At 41.1% G+C, this 22949-nt stretch overlaps 1 protein-coding gene across 3 annotated transcripts in view; it reads right to left on the reverse strand.

The window, feature by feature from the left end:
• The window catches only part of cpvl (carboxypeptidase vitellogenic like), a 90689-nt gene that overhangs the window by 11313 nt on the left and 56427 nt on the right, over positions 1-22949 (reverse strand). For all 3 annotated transcript variants that reach the window (XM_055660018.1, XM_055660027.1, XM_055660009.1), the window contains 2 exons: positions 21628-21801; positions 16266-16448 (listed from right to left, as the gene is read on the reverse strand). In XM_055660018.1, the coding sequence (XP_055515993.1) occupies positions 16266-16448; positions 21628-21801 (357 nt within the window). The remainder of the gene's footprint in view (positions 1-16265; positions 16449-21627; positions 21802-22949) is intronic.

Here is a 22949-nt window from a genome sequence, read left to right on the forward strand (position 1 = left end):
CACAATATTACAGAATTCATTTTAACTGCAAATCAATGCTCTTAATATGGAGTATCAGTACTGTAGTCATTAAATGAGCAACATTCACAACTATATGTTGGATTTATCCAGGTTTTACTTCTACAGTCGGTCATATACATCACAAATTTGGTCCGGAGATATTTCAGTTGAAATTTTAACGTTAATTCTGAAGTGGGAATGATGGAAACAGCGTTTATCAATAATTGTTTTAAAATCAGGTGCATACAAACTGGGCATCTTCATTGTTGTTCACAACACGTATATCTAATCTGAATGTCCGGTAATATGGCGTATAGACACCTTTAAACATGTAACCAAAAGAACATTTGCTGCAGTTATGTCCTTTGGCCATCTTTCGTCAGTTAGTGTAATGTTTAACCTGTCAAATGGGTATAGTCGGTTTTAACAGCTATTATCATAAAATGCCTTTAGAAATTTTCTTGCAACCTGTATATTTTGTTGTGGATAAATTATATGGGAAGCGAGAGTATTTCAGTACCAATAGCAATAACTATCCATGCTATGGCAATGTCATGATAATTTTCGGTCCTTTACAGAAAACATGCTTGCATCAATCTGTAGTGTGCATGGTTAAGCATATAAGTTACCATGGTCCAGGATTTATTGGCACAGGTTGATCATACGCTGAATAATCCAACCACATTTTTGTTGGGAAGTGGAACGAAATAATACAAATTGTTTTCATTGCAATATATAAAAAGAGTTGAGATACTGTATTACAATTTTGCTGCATGTCATTGTGGTATATATATCTTGATTGCTGAATATGTTTAGTTTCTGACTTTATTTGAAGCAGAAATAATATGTGAATGCTTCATTGAGCATAATTCCGACTGGTAACTACGCACTTCGTTCGAGCACATTATCGCACACGTCATGCAAACCGTCTTAAATTGACTACCTAAACTGTCATTTGGCAATCTAAAAAGCTGCCTAAGTTGCCCGGTTAGCAACAGGGAAAAAATGTTAAGTGAGAGCCCTGTGGAGTAATCTACTCTCGGCTCGGGTAGATCTACCCCGGGTGAAGGGGGGGAGAGAGGGGTGGAGAGAGAGTAGAGGAGTGGAGGGGGAAGAAAGGGGGAAGATCCCTCATGGTCCCAGGGCAGCACTCCTGCCCCTCCAGTCGCTATGCTTCATGCACACAGCACCGGCTCCACCCCTCTCTTTTTGGAGCAGCGTTTACAAACCTCAGCGTTCGCCCGGACAGGGACGAACGGACGGATGGACACACACACACTCATGTGTTGCCTTGATATCAAGAGTGACCCCTGTCATCTCTAAAACTCAGCTCTTTCATCCAATTTTTACCACCCTGTAATGCGATCAAGAGATAAGTGATCCTGATGAAACTCAAGCTGAGCATCAATGAACAATATATATTGATGAGTGAATGCCACGTGATTCTGAAACTTACAAAATACCCTGTAAATATTGTACCTCAACTTTGAGCAATCTGGCTCTGTTGATTATACGAGTCCTGTTAGTTTATCCACTTCACTGTCACTTCTAGAATAGATTGAAAGGATGGGCTAGGAATTTGTCCTTGGATTTCCAGCAGCACTATCCAATCTTATATTGGTGAGGCATAGTGCACCTCAAAACCTTCAGATTTCATTTTTCTTACTGGCAAGAGAAAGACTTCTTTACACCATGAGAGATTTCCACCTCCATGGATGGACTGAAAGTTCACATGGAGAATCATGGCCAGAATTACACCATTTATCCCCAAAGCATACCAACTAGTTTGAGCAATAGTTCTACTTTAAAGCAATGGAAAGGATAGCTTTAGATGAATTTTTACATTCAATTCATTTACAGCCATTGTCAAATTATTTCAGACAATCGAACAGCCATTATACATATGAGTTTTTTGGAATGTTAAACTTTGACAGGCATGACTTATTAATATACCACAAAGGAAGAAGCTAATGCAAATTCAGTTGAAATGTTCCTTTCAAAACACCATTTGTAATTTACAATTCTTTTAAACTAAATAGATTTAAAGTATATTAAGTCAGGGCTAAACATGTCAAACATTCTGCTAAACGCTCTGGGGTTTTAGTAGGAAAATAGTCAAGTTCCTGTTTTCTGTAAGGATTTGTGCTTATTGTACCCGATACGTTATTGGGATATCTTATGGAGAAGAGGGTAGTTAATTTGAAGCATATGGTAAATGCATCAGTGATTTTTACAGTTTGTGTTGCTTTCTAAAATATGCAATAACTGAAATTCTCAATTACATTTGTTCTTAACAGGCCAAAATTACATATTTTGGTGCAAAAATAACGAAAAATAGGAGTAAGCCACATGGCCCCTTGGCTGCTCCATTTTACACAATAATCAGAATTTATCTAACTTTCCTACTCCCCTTAAATCCAAAAATCTGTCCATTTCAACCTGCAGTTTATTCACTGACTGGGGGGGGTTCAGGTGTTGAATTTTAGGAAGCAAAACGAGGGCAGAACGTTCACAGTGAACAGTAGGGGCCTGAGGAGTGTTGTAGAGCAGAGGAACCAGGGGATGCAAGTAAATAGTTCCCTGGAAGTGACATCGGAGATAGAGGGTGATGAAGAAGGCTTTTGGCATTGGTCAGGGAAATTAACATAGAAGTTGGAATGTTATGTTACAGTTGTACAAGATATTGGTGATACCACACTTGGAGTATTGTGTTCAAGAAGGAACTGCAGATGCTGGAAAATCGAAGGTAGACAAAAGTGCTGGAGAAACTCAGCAGGTGCGGCAGCATCTATGGAGCGAAGGAAATAGGCAATGTTTCGGGCTGAAACCCTTCTTCAGACTCTGACATTAGTCTGAAGAAGGGTTTTGGCCCGAAACGTTGCCTATTTTCTTCGCTCCATAGATGCTGCAGCACCAACTGAGTTTCTCCAGCACTTTTGTCTACCTTGGAGTATTGTGTTCTGTTTTGGTCATCCTACCATAGGAAAGATACCATTAAGCTGGAGAGAGCTGGCTCCAAGGTCTGCTCGTCCCTTCCCCACCACCCCTTAACCCTCCCCAGGCAATTTGCTCTGCAGTCACAGAAGGTGCAATACTTGTGCCTACACTTTCCTCAATTCCCTACCCAGGTCCCTTCCCTTGTCACCCAGTTCCTCTCCTCTTCTCCCCTCCTCCTTCTGCTCACCACCTGCTGGCACTGGAGAGGGTCCAGAGGAGGTTTACAAGAATGATCCCAGGATTGAGTGTGGTTAACACATGATGAGCGTTTGACAGCACTGGCCTATACATGCTGGAGTTTAGAAAGATGAGGGGGGAGGGGGGGGGGAACCTCATTGAGAATTACATTGTGAAAGGCTTGGACAGAGTGGATGTGGAGAGGATGTTTCCACTAATGGGAGAGTCTAGGACTAGAGGTCAGAGCCTCAGAATTAAAGGACATTCCTTTCGGAAGATGAGGAGGTTTTTTTTCGTCAGAGTGTGGTGAATCTGTAGAATTCTTTGCCACAGAAGGCTGTGGAGGCCAAGTCAATGGATATTTTTGAGGCAGAGATAGATTCCTGATTAGTACGGGTGTCAGGGGTTATGGGAGCAGGCAGGAGAATGGCGTTATGAGGGAAAGATAGATCAGCCATCATTGAATGGCGGAGTAGACTTGATAGCCGAATGGCCTAATTCTGCTTCTATCATATGATCTTATGACCAGATGTCTTCTCTCCATTCCAGTCTAAAGAGGGGTTCCAACCTGAAACATTATCTGAACACTTTCCTCCATAGATGCTGCCTCACTGGCTGAGTTTCCCCACCATTTGTTTGTTGATACTCCTTTGACATTGCCAAAACATGCGGAATATTTAACAGCTCTGGAGAATACTTCCAACAGCCTATTCTTCAAAGGTTTGAAAAAAAGAGACTGGCTAATGTCTATTGCACAGCAGACTCTGTCCAGCATGTTCTCGCACAGTGAAGATACAGCAAATGATACAAAGTACTGGAGTCACTCAGCAGGTCAGGCAACATCTCTGGAGGACATAGATAGCTGATGTTTTGGGTCAAATCCCTTCTTCTGATTGATGATACAGACTGACGATTCAGACTGAAGAAATAACAATCATGCCTTGGAGTTTGTGCTCCGATGTATAAACATCCACATTGTCTCCAAACGATATATCAGTAAAGATCCCTCCCTATACAGCAATCAGAAACACTGCACAAAAGGATGCAGCTTTTGGTTGGTTTCTTCATGTTAAAGAGATCTCACTAATTTATTACTGCGTCTCTAAGCGCCTGGTTATTTCTGCATTGTGTTGCAATTGTAAAATAAAATAAGCAATTGAACCCGCCAAAGCCTTCCAAAAAACTTTAGAAATTATGTTTTATCATTATTATTTGTACAGCTGTAGTTAGAAGTTCTTTCCAGACAATCTATTCCTTTGAGCATATTTGCAGTTCTGTAGGACCAAGAATGTAGAAAGCATAAAACATAGGTTTTATACAGCTAGTTTATTTCTGTGCGCACAGGCCTGAAATCCCTTATCTGAATGCCTTGGAAAAAGATTTTATAACATCAATATGAATTCCCACAAACCAAATTTTTCACACCAAGGCACTTCTTTACACTCGAAATACCAAGTAGGTGCACATGAGAGCAATGCACAAAGGAATGAGTTTGAGTATAATTACACAAGATATTTTTCAACACTCTCTCCTTCATTGCATGTGGTTTTTGAGGAATCAAAAGGACTGGGGCAAAAACATCAACTAGTTATAAAACTCCAAATGTCACTTTCGCACACATTCAATGGAAATGAATAAATCTGAATGGAAATCACTGTTCGGCCAACAGCCATCTAGTTTAGAGTATATGTGTAGGAAGGAACTGCAGATACTGGTTTAAACCAAAGATAGATACAAAAAGCTGGAGTAAATCAGCGGGACAGACAGCATCACTGGAGAGAAGGAATGGATGACGTTTCAAGTCGAGACCCTTCTCGACCCGAAACATCACCCATTCCTTCTCTCCAGAGATGCTGCCTGACCCACTGAGTTACTTCAGCTGTTTGTGTCAATCTTTGGTTTAGAGTATAATCGGGATGCTCCCCGATTTACGATGCTTCAACTTACGATATTTCGACTTTACGATCGACAATGGCAGCAAGCCGCACGTCACGTCCGTTCACGTGATCGCAATGTATTAAATGCGTTTCGGATTGCGATATTTTTGATTTACGATGGGTTTATAGGAACGTAACCCCATCGTAGGTCGAGGAGCAGCTGTACTGCATTTGCTTGGCAGTTTTAGGTCATAAAGTCATAACTTCGGCAATGCATCAATATAAACAGGATCCAGTGACCCAGCAAATTTAAAGGCATGAAATTATCATACAAAAGCTCGTGTGGGGTAAACTAATTACTTCTGCATTGTCTCAGTCAAAAATATTTAAAAATTGTTAAAGTCCATCCACAATTACAAACCCGTGATTATTTGTATGTTTTTTTCCCATTTGGAACACATTTGTCGGCTGCATTACTTTTCACTTCCGTATCGAAACACATGCAACAATGAACAATTAAAGAAATGAACGTTATTTGAACTACCTTATTGCTTCAAATGGCAGTTATGAATCTTTGTATGGCTACTGTCTTATAATATTGATAGGATGATTACTAGCATATCTACATTTTATAAGCAATGGGCTGTTTTAGCTTTGCTAAACAGCTTTGTTAAATTTCAGAGATTTATTGGCGGATGAGAACGTATTATTTGGATGAGAAAACACATGGCATGATTAGCAAGTTTGCAGATGACAGAAAAGTAGGTGGTATTGTAGATAGAGAAGATGGTTGTCAAAAATTAAGAAGTTATGACACTATGACTCTTTTATTCCCTCAGTCAATATTTATCCATTAACTAACATTACTAAAACAAATGACCTAAATGTTTACATGCACAATGCCAAAAACATGTTGTTTTCGTGGAAATTATCTTAATTCGATGCAGCAATTTCATGCGTGTGTTTAGCTCCTGGTAAGGACATAGTTTCATTTTTGGAAGGGATTTCCTTTCTTCTTGGGATTAAATCTCCCCCAAATTATATCAACAGTATACAATACTAAAAATGAATTCATTTGGCCAGAAAAACAATAATTCTCCATTTTTTTAGAAACAAGACATATCTACACTTTCTGTAGCTGTCACTGGCATTTGCATGCATTGCAGGCTTTCACCCAAGTGCAAGTACTCAGAAAGTGCACTTGTGTCGTTATGGAGTCCTCTCCTGCAGCATTGGTTATCTCTGTGACCCCCTCAGCCAAACACCTTTCCAACTGAGGGCGCTGTTCTTAACAATCCCATTCACTTTCCAGGATGCATCTTCCATAGTATCACTTCTTTGCAGCATCCATTCATTCAGTAGCAGCACTTCTCTATATCTGGAAGATTGCTGCTTGTACTGTTTATCTCTTTAAGAACTGGTTGAAAAGGTCACATCCACTGTGCTTGTTCAGAACTGCAGTACATCAATGGAAAAAGCTGCACTGAAATTGACAGTATTATGAGCAGAGTTATACATGTAAATCCAGCAACTTTGTTCTGTGAATTTTATGATGGAGAATCTCTACCATTATGAAACTTTCACAAAATCTTCAGGCCTGTTGTTTGACAGTTTGGTGTGTGTGAACTACTTGCCCACAACGCATGTGCCAAACATGACGCCAAGACAACTCTTATCTGCCTGCATATAATCAATACCTCTCCATTCCCTGCGTATCCATGTGCCTAGCCAAAAGTCTCGTAAATGGTACTATTGTATCTGTCTCAACCATAACCATCGCCAGTGTGTTCCAGGCACTCATCACACTGTGTAGAAATCTTGCCCACACATCTCCTTTAAATTTTGCCTTCTCACCTTAAATCTATGCTGTCTATTATTTGATTATTCCACCCTGTGAATAATGTTTACAATATACAATAGTGACATATTCCAAAAATATTGAATTAACTGTAAAGGATTTTGGGATAACTTCACGTTACATTTTGTCTTTTCTTTAAACAAAGAGATGGTGATGCTGAAACACCATCTCACTATTCAATTTAATACTCATTGCAATTCTTCATTCAAAACGTGAACTTGTCTTTAGGAATATTTGACAGGAACTGCAGATGTTGAAAATCTGAAAAATAGAGAATGGTGGAAACACACACCAGGTCTGGCAATAGCTGTGAAATGGGAAGCAGAGTTCAGCCCCTGTCCCACTTTCCCAAGTTACTCACGAATTCTCCCGAGTTTTCCCTTTGATTCAAACTCGGGGAATGTCCGTAGCGAGTCCGTAGATATTTCGTCGCAGCTCGTTATGCCAGCCGTAGGTGCTCGGGGCATCAGGTAAGTCGGGAAGTTTTTTCACCATGTTGAAAAATGTCCACAAGTTAAAAAAATAGCCCCAAGTACCTATGGCTGGCATCTCTGAGTTTGAATCAAGGGGAAAACTCGGGAGAATTTGTGAGTAACTCGGGAAAGTGGGACAGGGGCTTAAATGTTTTAGGGTCTTGCCTTTTTTTACCAAGGTGCCAAGTAATCTGCTTTGTATTTTGAGCAACCTTGCCTTCAAATACATTGTGTTATAACCATATAACAATTACAGCATGGAAACAGGCCATCTTGGCCCTTCTAGTCCGTGCCGAACACTTACTCTCCCCTAGTCCCATCTACCTGCATTCAGACCATAACCCTCCATTCCTTTCCCGTCCATATACCTATCCAATTTATTTTTAAATGATAACATCGAACCTGCCTCCACCACCTTCCACTGGAAGCTCATTCTACACAGCTACCACTCTCCGAGTAAAGAAGTTCCCCCTCATGTTACCCCTAAACTTTTGTCCCCTAATTCTCAAATCATGTCCTCTTGTTTGAATCTTCCCTACTCTCAATGGAAAAAGCTTATCCACGTTAACTCTGTCTATCCCTCTCATCATTTTAAAGACCTCTATCAAGTCCCCCCCCCCTTAACCTTCTGTTCTCCAAAGAATAAATACCTATCTTGTTCAACCTTTCTCTGTAACTTAGGTGCTAAAACCCAGGCAACATTCTAGTAAATCTCCTCTGTACTCTCTCTATTTTGTTGACATCTTTCCTATAATTTGGCGACCAAAATTGTACACCATACAACAGAATTGGCCTCACCAATGCCTTGTACAATTTTAACATTACACCCCAACTTCTATACTCAATGCTCTGATTTATAAAGGCCAGCACACCAAAAGCTTTCTTTACCACCCTATCTACATGAGATTCCACCTTCAGGGAACTATGCACAGTTATTCCTAGATCCCTCTGTTCAACTGCATTCCTCAATTTGCTACCATTTACCATGTACGTCCTATTTTGATTTGTCTTGCCAAGAGGTAGCACCTCACACTTATCAGCATTAAACTCCATCTGCCATCTTTCAGCCCACTCTTCCAAATGGCCTAAATCTCTCTGTAGACTTTGAAAATCTACTTCATTATCCACAACACCGCCTTTCTTAGTATCATCTGCATACTTACTAATCCAATTTACCACACCTTCATCCAGATCATTGATGTACATGACAAACAACAGTGGACCCAACACAGATCCCTGAGGCACCCCACTAGTCACCGGCCTCCAACCTGACAAACAGTTATCCACCATTACTCTCTGGCTTCTCCCATTCAGCCACTATTGAATCCATCTTGCTACTCCACTATTAATACCCAACAATTGAACCTTCTTAACCAACCTTCCATGTGGAACCTTGTCAAAGGCCTTACTGAAGTCCATATAGACAACATCCACCGCTTTACCCTCATCAATTTCCCTAACAACCTCTTCAAAAAATTCAAGAAGATTAGTCAAACATGACCTTCCAGGCACAAATCCATGTTGACTGTTCCTAATCAGACCCTGTTTATCCAGATGATTATATATATTATCTTTAAGTATCCTTTCCATTAATTTACCCACCACTGACGTCAAACTAACAGGTCTATAATTGCTAGGTTTACTCTTAGAGCCCTTTTTATACAATGGGCAGTACGCCAATCCTCCGGCACCATTCCCGTTTCTAATGACATAGAAACATAGAAACATAGAAATGAAGTGCAGGAGTAGGCCATTCAGCCCTTCGAGCCTGCACCGCCATTCAATATGATCATGGCTGATCATCCAACTCGGTATCCCGTACCTGCCTTCTCTCCATACCCTCTGATCCCCTTAGCCACAAGGGCCACATCTAACTCCCTCTTAAATATAGCCAATGAACTGGCCTTGACTAATCTCTGTGGCAGAGAGTTCCAGAGATTCACCACTCTCTGTGTGAAAAAAGTTCTTCTCATCTCGGTTTTAAAGGATTTCCCCCTTATCCTTAAGCTGTGACCCCTTGTCCTGGACTTCCCCAACATCGGGAGCAATCTTCCTGCATCTAGCCTGTCCAACCCCTTAAGAATTTTGTAAGTTTCTTTAAGATCCCCTCTCAATCTCCTAAATTCTAGAGAGTATAAACCAAATCTATCCAGTCTTTCTTCATAAGACAGTCCTGACATCCCAGGAATCAGTCTGGTGAACTGTCTCTGCACTCCCTCTATGGCAATAATGTCCTTCCTCAGATTTGGAGACCAAAACTGTACGCAATACTCCAGGTGTGGTCTCACCAAGACCCTGTACAAGTGCAGTAGAACCTCCCTGCTCCTATACTCAAATCCTTTTGCTATGAAAGCTAACATACCATTCGCTTTCTTCACTGCCTGCTGTACCTGCATGCCTACTTTCAATGACTGGTGTACCATGACACCCAGGTCTCGCTGCATCTCCCCTTTTCCTAGTCAGCCACCATTTAGATAATAGTCTGCTTTCCTGTTTTTGCCACCAAAATGGATAACCTCACATTTATCCACATTATACTGCATTTGAAATACTTCTGTCATAGCCCCTGCGATTTCTACACTAATTTCCCTCAATGTCCTAGGGAATATCCTGTCAGGACCTGGAGGCTTATCCACTTTTATATTTTACAAAAGTGTCAGTACTTCCTCTTCTTTGATCCTCATAGTTTCCATAGTTACCCTACTTGTTTCCCTTACCTCACATAATTCAATATCCTTCTCCTTGGTGAATACCGAAGAAAAGAAATTGTTCAATATCTCTCCCATCTCTTTTGGCCCTGCACATAGCTGTCCACTGACTCTCTAATGGACCAGTTGTATCCCTCGTTATCCTTTTGCTATTAATATAGCTGTAGAAACCCTTTGGATTTACTTTCACCTTACTTACCAAAGCAACCTCGTATCTTCTTTTAGCTTTTCTAATTTCTTTCTTAAGATTCTTTTTACATTCTTTATACTCCTCAAGCACCTAATTTACTCCATGCTCCCTATAATTATTGTAGATCTCTCTCTTTTTCCGAACCAAGTGTCCAATTTCCCTTGAAAACCATGGCTCTTTCCAATTATTACTCTTTCCTTTCAACCGAACAGGGACATAAAGATTCTGTACTCTTAAATGTTCACCTTTAAATGTCCTCCATTTCTCTACTACATCCTTCCCATAAAACACAATGTCCCAATTCACTCCTTTTAAATCCTTTCGCATCTCCTTAAAGTTAGCCTTTCTCCAATCAAAAATCTCAACCCTTGGTCCAGTTCTGACCTTCTCCATAATGATATTGAAACTAATGGTATTGTGATCACTGGACCCGAAGTGCTCCCCAACACATACCTCCATCACCCGACCTGTCTCATTTCCTAACAGGAGGTCCAGCACAGCCCCTTCTCTAGTAGGTACCTCTATGTATTGCTGCAAAATGCTATCCTGCACACATTTTACGAACTCCAAACCATCCAGCCCTTTTACAGAATGTGTTTCCCAGTCTATGTGTGGAAAATTGAAATCTCCCACAATCGCTACCTTGTGCTTACTACTAATATCTGCTATCTCCTTACATATTTGCCCTTCCAATTCTCCCTCCCCATTAGACGGTCTATAATACACCCCTATAAGTGTTGCTACACCTTTCCCTTTTCTCAGTTCCACCCAAATAGCCTCCCTGACAAGCAATGCAACACCTCCACCTCTTGCCCCTCCAATTCTATCACACCTGAAGCAACGGAATCCTGGAATATTTAGTTTCCAATCACAGCCCTCCTGCAACCATGTTTCACTAATCACCACAACATCATACCATATAATAACCATATAACCATATAACAATTACAGCACGGAAACAGGCCACCTCGACCCTTCTAGTCCGTGCCGAACACATAATCTCCCCTAGTCCCATATACCTGCGCTCAGACCATAACCCTCCATTCCCTTCCCATCCATATAACTATCCAATTTATTTTTAAATGATAAAAATGAACCTGCCTCCACCACCTTCACTGGAAGCTCATTCCACACAGCTACCACTCTCTGAGTAAAGAAGTTCCCCCTCATGTTACCCCTAAACTTCAGTCCCTTAATTTTCATGTCATGTCCCCTTGTTTGAATCCTTCCAGGTGTCAATCCTGGCTCAAAGTTCATCCACCTTTCTTACAATGCTCCTAGCATTAAAATATACACATTTAAGATACCCACCACCTCTTATTCTCCGTTTATTATCTTTTTCTTCTTTCTCCCCTACATGTTGGGTCTGAGTGCTTCCCTTCTCTGCCTCCTGCCTCACACACTGTCTACTAGCTTTCTCTATTTATTTAAAAACTGGACCTTCTAAACCAAGTCAAGTCAAGTTTATTTGTCACATACGCATACGGGATGTGCAGTGAAATGAAAAGTGGCAATGCTTGCGGATTGTGCAAAAAAAAAAAACTAAAACAGAATGGAACAGAATCACATATTCACATATTACATATTTGTGGGAGGAAAAAAAAAGAGAAAAAAAACAGCAATTTTAAACTTTGATCTAATCATTAATAGTCTACGCTTCTGCTTGTATAGTATTATTGGTACACATACAAACAGAGGAGATAACCCCTTCACATGTTTTGAAATCCAATTCAGCTTTCAAACTGTGGTCCCTTTCCCTCACAACTCAATACCATGCTCAGCACATGTGCACACTTTTCTCTATGTGAAAACATAATTGCACTGTTCTTGTAGTTTCAAAAAAAAACAAAAAAACAAGCTTCCTCGTCCCTGTGTCACGCCTGTTGCCATCTGGATGTGTTTGAGGGATCTGAGGGCTTCTGAATTTGCTCAAATGTACTGAAACAAGATTTTGGGGATTGTATAATTTGGACTTTAACTGCTTTAATTTTAATAAATGGAGTCTCCACAAATGGCTAAATTTGAAGCTTCAGGGGACTTGTAATCAAAAACAATTCAAGCAAAGTGCGTACAGTGTACAAAAATTAGTTCACATTATTACCTAGATTAAGAAGTCAAGCAGATTTACTCCACAAGTTGTTCATTAAATTGAAATTGCATTGTAAGAAAAGGAAAGGACTTGCATAACATCAGACCAACACAGCACACTTTGCAGCAAAGTGAGTGAATTTGAGTTTGAAAACAAGGTCATTATTAACCTAAATCTTTAACCCCTTCTCTCTATCCACAGATGCTGTTGAACTTGTGAACATTTCAAAGTTTCTTGGTTTTAATTTCATATTTCCAACATCTTCCATATTTAATCTGTTAATCTCTATAGACTGCCGTAATAAAAATGGCATCCCAAGACATGGGTGCCGCAAGATTGCGCAATCAACAGTACAATAATAAACTGTTTGTGAAGTTGGTTGATTTGCATCCAGATGACAAAACAATCTGTGTCTTTGTTTAGGCTCATGCTCCTAAATGTTAACCTAGATGATGGGCTGAAGAGGTCGCAGTGTTACCACTCACTTACAGTGAAGGTGACAAGGACGCAACTGAAGAGCTACGGTTTTATAAAATGAGGAGACAGCAAGGAAGACTGCAGGAGAGACAGAACAAATACTCGACCATTGAGCATAGATGGCTCTGGCTTTGCAGTACACGTTTTGCTGCCAGATGACATGCTGCAAACTCAGAAGGGAAGATGTGCATGGACATATACTTGGAATGGGACAAGGTTGCAAAAGATTAGGGGTTTGAGGAGGAAGAGAGGGGTCAGTGAGAATCAAAATTCTGATCTATAAATGATGAAATTCTGAGGCAGCCATTGAATCATGGAGTCATAAAGCATGGAACATAACACCTACGTCAACCTACACAGCTAAAATTTTCAACATGTTGAAATTTTGTGGCAGTCGCCTGTGGTCGCCCAAAAAAATCACCTAAGTGGGACAGGCCCATTAATGTTCTCTGGTTTGTTTTATGTGGGGGATTGGTGGGGGAACCGTTTTTTCAATCTCTTACCTTGCTGGAGACGCGATTGTTTTCCAGATCGTATCTCCGGTCGTTCTGTGGCCTAACATCGTGAAGCTGGAGGCCTTGCTTGGGACTGACTTTGAGCAGACTTACTGTCGGAGCCGATTCCTTGCCTGGGATCGACGCTCCAACCATGGCCTGCGGACTTTAACATCAAGGAGCTTGCAGTCTTGGGTTGAGACTGACGTCGGGAAGCTCCAACAGCCGCGCGATGTTCGACTAGCCCCGACGCTGGGTAGATCACCCGGCGTGCGGGAGCTGAAGCTGCGATTCCCCCCCCCTCCGATGCAGAAGCTTGATGGCCCCGACGAGGAGGCCGTCGCCGTCTACGGGAGTAAGAGCATCCCGCCAACGGAAGGTTAGAGGCCCCCGACCGCTGGAGGACAAAGAAGGGAGAGATAGAACTTTTTTCATCTTCCATCACAGTGAGGAATGTGGAGGAGTCACTGTGGTGGATGTTTATGTTAAAATGTATCTTGTGTGTTCTGTTGCTTTTTATTGCCAGACAGCTTGTCAAATTAAATTCCTCGTATTTTGCAAAACATACTTGGCTGATCAAGTACGATGATGATTATGATTTATACACCTCTGTAAGATTACCATTCAGTCTCCTATACTCCAATGAATAAAGTCCTAGTTTGCCCAATCTTTCAGGCCCTTGTATCCTGGCAACATCCTCGGAAATCTTCCCTGCACACTTTCTAGCTTAATGGATCTCTCCTATAACAGTGGGACCAAAACTGCATACAATACTCCAAGTGCGGCCTCATCAGTCTTCGAGGTAGCTTTAGGAAACTACATAAGAGAAGATTGATTGGTGGGTACTTTTAAAAAATATGTTCATTTAAGTGATGTGGGTTTCACAAGCAGAGCCAATGTTTGCTTGTGAAACCCTGGTTGCCGCTTGATCTGCCTTCATGAGCTGCAATATTTGTTAAGGTATATGTGTATCAGGCACGTGACACGAGTAATTACTCAGGGTAGGCAGTTAGTCGGCTTTTTAAAAAAAATCTTAAACCACATATGCGCAGATTGTTCTTTCCATAAAATAAAAAAATAAAAATAAAGAAAGTAACAATTCAATTTGCCCAAGACTTCCAAATCTCCTTCATTCTGAATTACTGAATGGGCGGGGGGTGGAGGGTGACGGCAGGTGGATAGATGGTGGGAAAAACGGGAGCACACCGGGACCAGTTGAATCAGTTGTGATCTTATTGAATGACTAATGAATGAATTAATAAGTTCATACTAATACTAATTCAAGGGACCAATTGGGGGACGAGTTTCTTTCACAGCGTTTGGAGAGTCTGGCCAGGTATAAAGTTGCGGGGAGGGCAGGAGCATTGAGAAGGAGGGGGGGGTCGGGGATCATGCCAGTAACCCACTCACTTACCGCTGCCGCGGCGCTCGAGGTGCGGAGTCACCACATTGCGGTGGGAAGCAGCACAGTTGGCTGCAAGTGGCTGCTGGGACCGGACAGCAGAACTGGCCACCACTTCAGCGCCTTCTGCCGGCCCGCTCACCTCTGGCAGTGCTCTCCATCTGAACATCTCTCACCTGCCGTTCGCCACAATGCGGTGGCTCCGCGCCCGGAGCGTCGAAAGTGGGTTACTGGCATGATCCCCGACCCCCTCCTTCTCAACACTCCTGCTCTCCCCGCAACTTTATCCCTGGCCACTCCCCACAGGCTGTGAAACGAACTCTCCTACCCTGGGAAATACAGTATTTAAAAACATAAAGCACCAAGAAATGTACTTACCTCATTATCGGTACACAAACTCCATTCTTCTCTCTGTTTCCTAAGATACTCTTAAGATAATGCCAATCCATGTTTGAAACCCGCCACGGAACTTGCGCTGCGCATGCGCAGTAGGCAGAATTTCAGCTGTCTTCAGCTCTCCCTGTCATTGACGGCTTGTAGCATCGTCAACGGCACGTGGGCTGCACAGACCTTCGCGTGTTGCAAGTACTGCGCATGAAAGGCACGGAGAATTATGTCTACCTAAGAGATCGATCTCTCAGATAGGCATAATTCTCCCATGCCTTTACTATTTATATTTAATAATTACAATTTTATAATTTTAGTCAGGGTAGGCAGTGCCTACCTTGCCCACCCTGACGGCACGTGCCCGATGTGTATATACCCACAATGTTGTTAGCAAGGGGCTTCCAGGATCCAGCAATGGTAAGGATGATGTGGGGCTTGGAGGGCAACCCATCAACTGCAGTTATAACAAGGGTTTACTGTAAACAGAGCATAGCGGAGGGGGTGGGGTCCGCTATTGCAGATGACGGTTAATAGACAAAAGGACAAAAGTGCTGGCAATTCAGCGGGTCAGGATCTCTAGTGAACATGGATAGGTGACATTCGGATCCGTCCTCATTCAGTCGGCTGTTACACCAGCACTTTATGTCGTTTCACTTTAAAACTAAGTGCGGTTACCATGGTGATCCTCTCCTCTCACCTGCTGTCGTTTCCAAGGTGGAGAGGGAGGCAGTAGGGGAACAGCAAGAAACAGCAGTTGGCGAGAAGGGTTCAACTTGCAAGTCGGGAGTGGGGTCGGAAGCAGGGGAGACGGTGGAAGTCAGGGATGGGTCGGCAGGGCATTTCATTCACCTCAAGCTTACATTTATATATATATATAAAAATATATATATATTTTTTTATAACGTTTCTGGCACTCCATGGTGCTTTTGAGAAACAGGAAACAATAGCGGGCCAAGGGTGTGTTGTAGTTTATTTTTCATGTGGCCTCTGTTGGCTCGGAAAAATGAATAATCCAGAAAGGCTGGATTAACAGTGTGCCTGAAACTTGGTGTTCAACCTGTAGTAAGTGCCGTCAGAACATTGGGGAACAATAATTCAATGCTGTTGATTAATTTTTGGACTTGCAATTATCGTACCTGATAAAATTCCCCAACATTTCGAACATAGCCGGCCACTTCTTTGTCACTGGGATGGACAAACCAAAAGTGTCTATCTGCCTTTTTGTACTCCGCAGCTTTGGCCCATGGCACAGTAAGGAGGAAACGCTCAGTTAAAGGAGCAGCTACTATTATATCAAGCTGGCCGCTATACAACAATACCTGATGAAGAAATAAACAAATATCAGGATAGGAAATATGAATAATGTTTGCAGGAAGCACTGTGCTCAAATAGATTACATGATGAAGGATTCAGAATCTGAGAACAGCATGTTCACAAGTTTAAGTGCAACTAACTTTACCCCAAGTTTCAGAAGTAACTTTGCCTGGTTTTTGGAATCCCAATCATGTAATTTCACGTGCAAGTTGTTGAATCGTTTGCTTGCCCACCCATGCCATATAAAATATTTAAACATTAGGCATAGTGCATATAAAATAACTCAATAAATTGGCTGCAAAGGGATTTGCTTATGCTTTCAGAAACAGATCCTGAAAGAAAGAACAATTGCTAAGTGTTCTGTGCAGAACCCTCACAGCTGTTGTGTGAATGTTGCAATGTGGAAATGATCAAGTGGTCCCTGAACACAAGACAGAGATTAAAGTACAATACGTAAATCAGGCCTGAGGGACTTAATTAGTCTAGATAACAATCCATGAATTAATTTCTACAACTGACAAATTCCTATCAAACATCACTTTGATGAAAGTTTAAAGATTTTAAATAATTATTTGTTTGTGAAATTTCTATAATGTCAGATAGAAATAATTTTATTTCCAATCCAGAAGAGAAGAAACAGACGGAATGTCTCCACCAAAGCTTTAAATGGCCAAACTGCTTTAACAGGGAAGACTTCATTTTTGAACATGTGCAATATATTTTGCTTGCCTGCTTTATTTATCCGAAATGCATTTATTTTTAAACTGTCTCTGTACCCTCAGGGTCTGAGCAGTCAATCAGCATTCTGTCACAGTGAAGATTTGACTGCAATAATTATTGTATATTTGGATTTTGTACTACAGCAATCACCAAGGGCAAACTAGGCCAAGTGTCCATGACTTTGAAACAGAAAACTTTGAACTAAGAAAACAGCTCTTGGGAGTATTGAGGGAAAATGAAATGGAAGCAAAGTGCTTATATACAAAAAATGTGAAAATTGAGCAACACAACAAATTTAAAGAAAGGTGGGGTTACAATAATTAAATATGGCCTTCAAAATAACTTAAAGGCAGAGCAGTATTTTAAAGATAAAAAAAATAAAAAATGAACATGGGACAGGAGTCCTAACAAATCAGACATAACAAGGCAAATACATATTTACAGTTAAGTAGGCTTAAAAGACAGCCAGATCCTCTTAGGAAATGTGCCAGGAGATCAGAGAATAGCAGAAGTGTTTAATGAGCATATCAGTTCCTTCAACACTTCCTTCATTAGTAATGTTCTGTGGACCATCCACACCAACATCCAAATCCTCTTGGAATAAAACCTAGAACAATGTTAAGCATATCAGAATTTATTTTAAATCCCTCCTCTGGAACCAAGAGGATTAGTTATTAATGAGAAGCTTAGTTATTTGCTCAGATTTCAAATGTTTGCATGGTTAACCTGAAGAAATTTGCAGGCAGATGAAGTACTTGCTTAAAGCAGGTGGAAGCCACACAAATTTCAACAATCTGTATCCCATTGTGTCAATTGAACCCAGAAGAGTTTGGGTTAAAGCTTGTTGTATTGCCAAGAGTATTTAAATATGGTCAACATGTTCCAACCGGCAGCACGGTGGCACACCTGGTAGAGCCGCTGCCACGCAGCGTCAGAGATTCAGGTTCAATTCTGACCTCAGGAACTGTCTGTGTGGAGTTTGCACGTTCTCCCTGTGACCGTTTGGATTTCCTCTGGGTGCTCCGGTTTCCTTCCACATCCCAAAGAAGCGAGGGTTTTTAGGTTAACTGACCTCAATAAATTGTTCCCAGTGTGTAGGGAGTGGGCAACACAGAACTAATATAAACGGTTGATCAATGGTCAGCATGGATTTGATGTTTCTATCTAAAAGTCAAGGCCAGATTATGGGATTGTTGAAAGAATTTGATAACGTGAATATTTGAATAACTGCAATAGAGATTAGATCTGGTTTAATGGAAAGAATAACGATCATAAATATCTTTAAGGTAGGGATATTATGGGTGAGGTAGTTTGCAGATATTAGATTCTATCTACGCTCCTGCCGTGCATTTCCCCTCTTTAACAGCAATTTTTCTGGACATTCGGTTATTGCAGTGTTTGATGATGATCACTACACTAGTCCAGAAACTCCAGAGACACTTTTCTCCGTCTCTCAAACATTTTCACAGTTGATCAATAAATTGATGAATTTGGGAGCCAAACGACATAGTTCCATAATTAGGCGGAATGGACTGTATAATGGATTAACCATGTCCATTTGATCTGGTGCAATAGAAAAGTAAGTCATGTGACCTGCTCATTTTAACAATGGCAGGATCCTACTAGCAACTGTCCTCTTCATGCACACAACCAACCGGGATTCCCATTTTTAGAATGGCTGATTCAATTTCATTCGGGGGGAAGAGGCCTAATGTGTCTCTGCTGCAATTTGTTATGGTCATGTAGATGGCATTTGTCTTTTGTCAAATGACTTGTGGACAACTCCTCCTGTCATTTCACTAGATGACATTGGAGCAGATGGGGGAAAAAACTGACCTGTCCATTTGTACAAGGAGCCAGGAAGCCCTTCAAATACACATGCAGGAGTTAGAGAGTGACAATAACTGTGGAGATCAGAGTCAGGAATCAATTTGGCATGACCAGCAAGCTGAGCCACACGATGCGTTGTCAAAGTATTCCTCACTGCCATAGGACAGCAGAAGGCAACAAAACGGGCAATACGGGCTGAAAAGATGAAGTACGAAGGGAAGCTGGCCAGGAATATAAAGAAGGACAGTAAAAGCTTTTTTAGATATGTTAAGGGAAAAAGAGTAGCAAAGGCGAATGTGGGTCCCTTGAAGGTAGACACGGGTGACATTATTATGGGGAACAAGGAAATGGCAGAAGAGTTGAATAGGTACTTTCGATCTGTCTTCACTAAGGATGACACAAACAATCTCCCAGAAGTACTGGAGGACAGAGAATCTAAGGGGGTCGAGGAACTGAAATAAATTGTCATTAGGCAAGAAATAGTATGGGTAGGCTAATGGAACTGAAGGATGATAAATCCCTGGGGCCCAATGGACTGTATCCCAGGGTTCTCAGGGAGGTGGCTCTAGAAATAGTGGATGCATTGGTGATCATTTTCCAATGTTCAATAGATTCAGGATCAGTTCCTGTGGATTGGAGGATAGCTAATGTTATCCAACCTTTCAAGAAAGGAACGAGAGAGAAAACAGGGAATTACAGACTAGTTAGCCTGACTTTGGTGGTGGGAAAGATGCTGGAGTCAATTATTAAAGAGGTAATAATGGGGCATTTGGACAACAGTAAAAGGATTAGTCCAAGTCAGCATGGATTTATGAAAGGAAAATCATGCTTGACTAATTTTCTGGAATTTTTTGAGGATGTGACAAGTAAAATGGATGAAGGGGAGCCAGTGGATGTAGTATATCTAGACTTTCAGAAAGCCTTTGATAAGGTCCCGCACGGGAGACTGGTGACTAAAATTAGAGCACATGGTATTGGGGGTAGGGTGTTGACGTGGATAGAAAATTGGTTGGCAGACAGGAAGCAGAGTAGGAGTGAACGGGTCCTTTTCAGAATGGCAGGCAGTGGCGAGTGGAGTGCCACAAGGCTCGGTGTTAGGGCCACAACTGTTTGCCATATATATTAATGATTTGGAAGAGAGAATTAGGAGCAACACTAGCAAGCTTGCGGATGACACAAAGCTGAGTGGCAGTGTGAACTGTGAAGAGGATGTTAGGAGGTTGCAGGGTGACCTGGACAGGTCGAGTGAGTGGGCAGATGCGTGGCAAATGCAGTATAATATAGGTAAATGTGAGGTTATCCACTTTGGTGGCAAAAACAAGGGGGCAGATTATTATCTCAATGGGCTTAGGTTAGGTAAGGTGGAGGTACAGCGAGACCTGGGTGTCCTTGTACATCGGCCACTGAAAGTTGGCATGCAGGTACAGCAGGCAGTGAAGAAAGCCAATGGAATGTTGGCCTTCATAACAAGAGGATTTCAGTATAGGAGTAGAGAAGTTCTTCTGCAGTTGTATAGGGCTCTGGTTAGACCACATCTGGAGTATTGCATACAGTTTTGGTCTCCTAATTTGAGGAAGGACATCCTTGTGATTGAGGCAGTGCAGCGTAGGTTCACAAGATTGATCCCTGGGATGGTGGGACTGTCATATGAGGAAAGATTGAAAAGACTGGGCTTGTATTCACTGGTGTTTAGAAGGGTGAGGGGTATCTTATAGAAACATATAAAATTATAAAAGGACTGGACAAGCTAGATGCAGGAAAAATGTTCCCAATGTTGGGCGAGTCCAGAACCAGGGGCCACAGTCTTAGAATAAAGGGGAGGCCATTTAAGACTGAGGTGAGAAAAAACTTTTTCACCCAGAGAGTTGTGAATTTGTGGAATTCCCTGCCACAGAGGGCAGTGGAGGCCAAATCACTGGATGAATTAAAGAGAGAGTTAGATAGAGCTCCAGGGGCTAGTGGAATAAAGGGATAAGGGTAGAAGGCAGGCACGGGTTATTGATTGGGGACGATCAGCCATGATCGCAATGAATGGCGGCACTGGCTCGAAGGACCAAATGGCTTCCTCCTGCACCTATTTTCTATGTTTCTATGGCAAATACATCTTCAGGATCTTGATCTCACCACTGCATCATTAGACTCAGACACAGCTCAATTACTCCATTAATTAGAACTAGTACCCAATAGGAACATGCTTTGCTTCACCTTCACATACAATAGGTAAGTGTTACCAAGTGTTGGTAAATGAGATGAGTATAGATAATTACTTAATAGTCAGCATGGATATAATGGGCTAGACTGTCTGTTTTTACAACTATGACTTAGTCATAAAAGTAGTATTAAAAAAAATATTTCAAAGGTTTGACAGGTGGTTCTGCCTTCAACCTTAGTTCCTGTCAACGTAACTGAACATGTCGTTCTTTGGTTCAATGGGCATTTTTGTTCATTACATCACTATGATGTCCAATGTCATGTCCGTGAATGCAATATAAAGGTAAACTATTGTTGTTCAATATGCCCTCTCACCATTGTACACAATGTGAGAACCATTTTCACTGTTGCTATTAATCCACAATGTATCAAAATGTGCACTTTGAGCATTTGTAAAATTGACCTTTTAGAAGTTGCTCTTACCCTGTAATTATTCATTAATATTGTTAACCATGGCTTCACTGATTGCATAATATCCTCCAGCAGGTGTAGCTCCACCTTTGATCCATCGTGGAAAGTCAAATTACCCACATGAATGGATTTCCTCACTTCTGAATGTGATATATAGTCATTATAGTAACTTTGATCTGGTGGCTCCTGTTAGAAATAAATCCATGAACAACATCAAGCAACAACATGAAAAAAGACAAAATAAATTATGATTAGCATTATATAACATAAATCAGTTAAAATATCACAGATTAAAAGAATCACCACTTTCTTTAAGAAACAATATCTAGAAAGGTTGCTCTTTGGAATTTTTTTTACAACATGTAAATTGCAAAAAAATTACCTCCGCAGAAAAGTGTCCCTAACTGCTCTGCCCTCCCACCTCGTGGTATTTAGTGCTGCTCGACCTCTTTATACCATCTTCACCAACTCTCAGTTCTTCCCACCTCTCCATTTTGTCTGCCTGACCTCTTCTAGTATTCATCATCTCCATTTCCCCCCTATCTTCATCTTTTTATTCCACGGCCTACACCTTAATTAGATTTGAGGGTTCTTAACCTTTAGAGGAGATTGATGATTGATCATAGAAAGTACACAATGTAAAAGTAATTTCTTCCTATGATCTTCCAAACACAAATTCTTTAAATAACAGCATGTTCAATTTCTCCACTTGTCAACACTACTTTTGTTCAGGCAGTATGTCCTTATATGGCCTAATTCCTTCATTGTTCCTGCTATTTTTATTAAGACTGACATAGAAATGCTGTTTGAACAACATGTAAATCATTTAGAATAGATATGTCACTAAGTATTATGATACCAATCACATGTAATTCACCTAATTCCGGAATAAACATTTTTCTTGACTAAATGAAGAGTTAAGTTTGCTTCAAGACTATTTTATTCATCATGCTGAGCATTAGTTTAAAAGCCATACTGGTGAGCAATAAAGATGAATTTGCCTGCCAATTTTTGGTTTTGGCACATTATCTAAAAGGTTGTTTTTTTTAGAAATTTTGTGTTACAATATGCAAATTGTAAGAAAATTACCTCTGCAGCAAAGTGTCCCCAACTGCTTTTTACAATATAGAATTGTTAAATTAGCAGTGTTATGTTGGCAGTTTGTCGAGCATAATGTGTGTGTATTTATCAATGTCCATCCAGGTTTCCATCCATCATCTCCCAAATATATCACAGTTTATGGTCTTCGAGAGACATACATTAACTTGCCGACAAGGTAACAAAACGGAACTGGAAGAAATGACCTCAAGGCATTTCAGCAACTAACATTACCG

The sequence above is a fragment of the Leucoraja erinacea genome, chromosome 2, assembly GCF_028641065.1.
Source record: "Leucoraja erinacea ecotype New England chromosome 2, Leri_hhj_1, whole genome shotgun sequence".
Lineage (NCBI taxonomy): Eukaryota > Metazoa > Chordata > Chondrichthyes > Rajiformes > Rajidae > Leucoraja > Leucoraja erinaceus.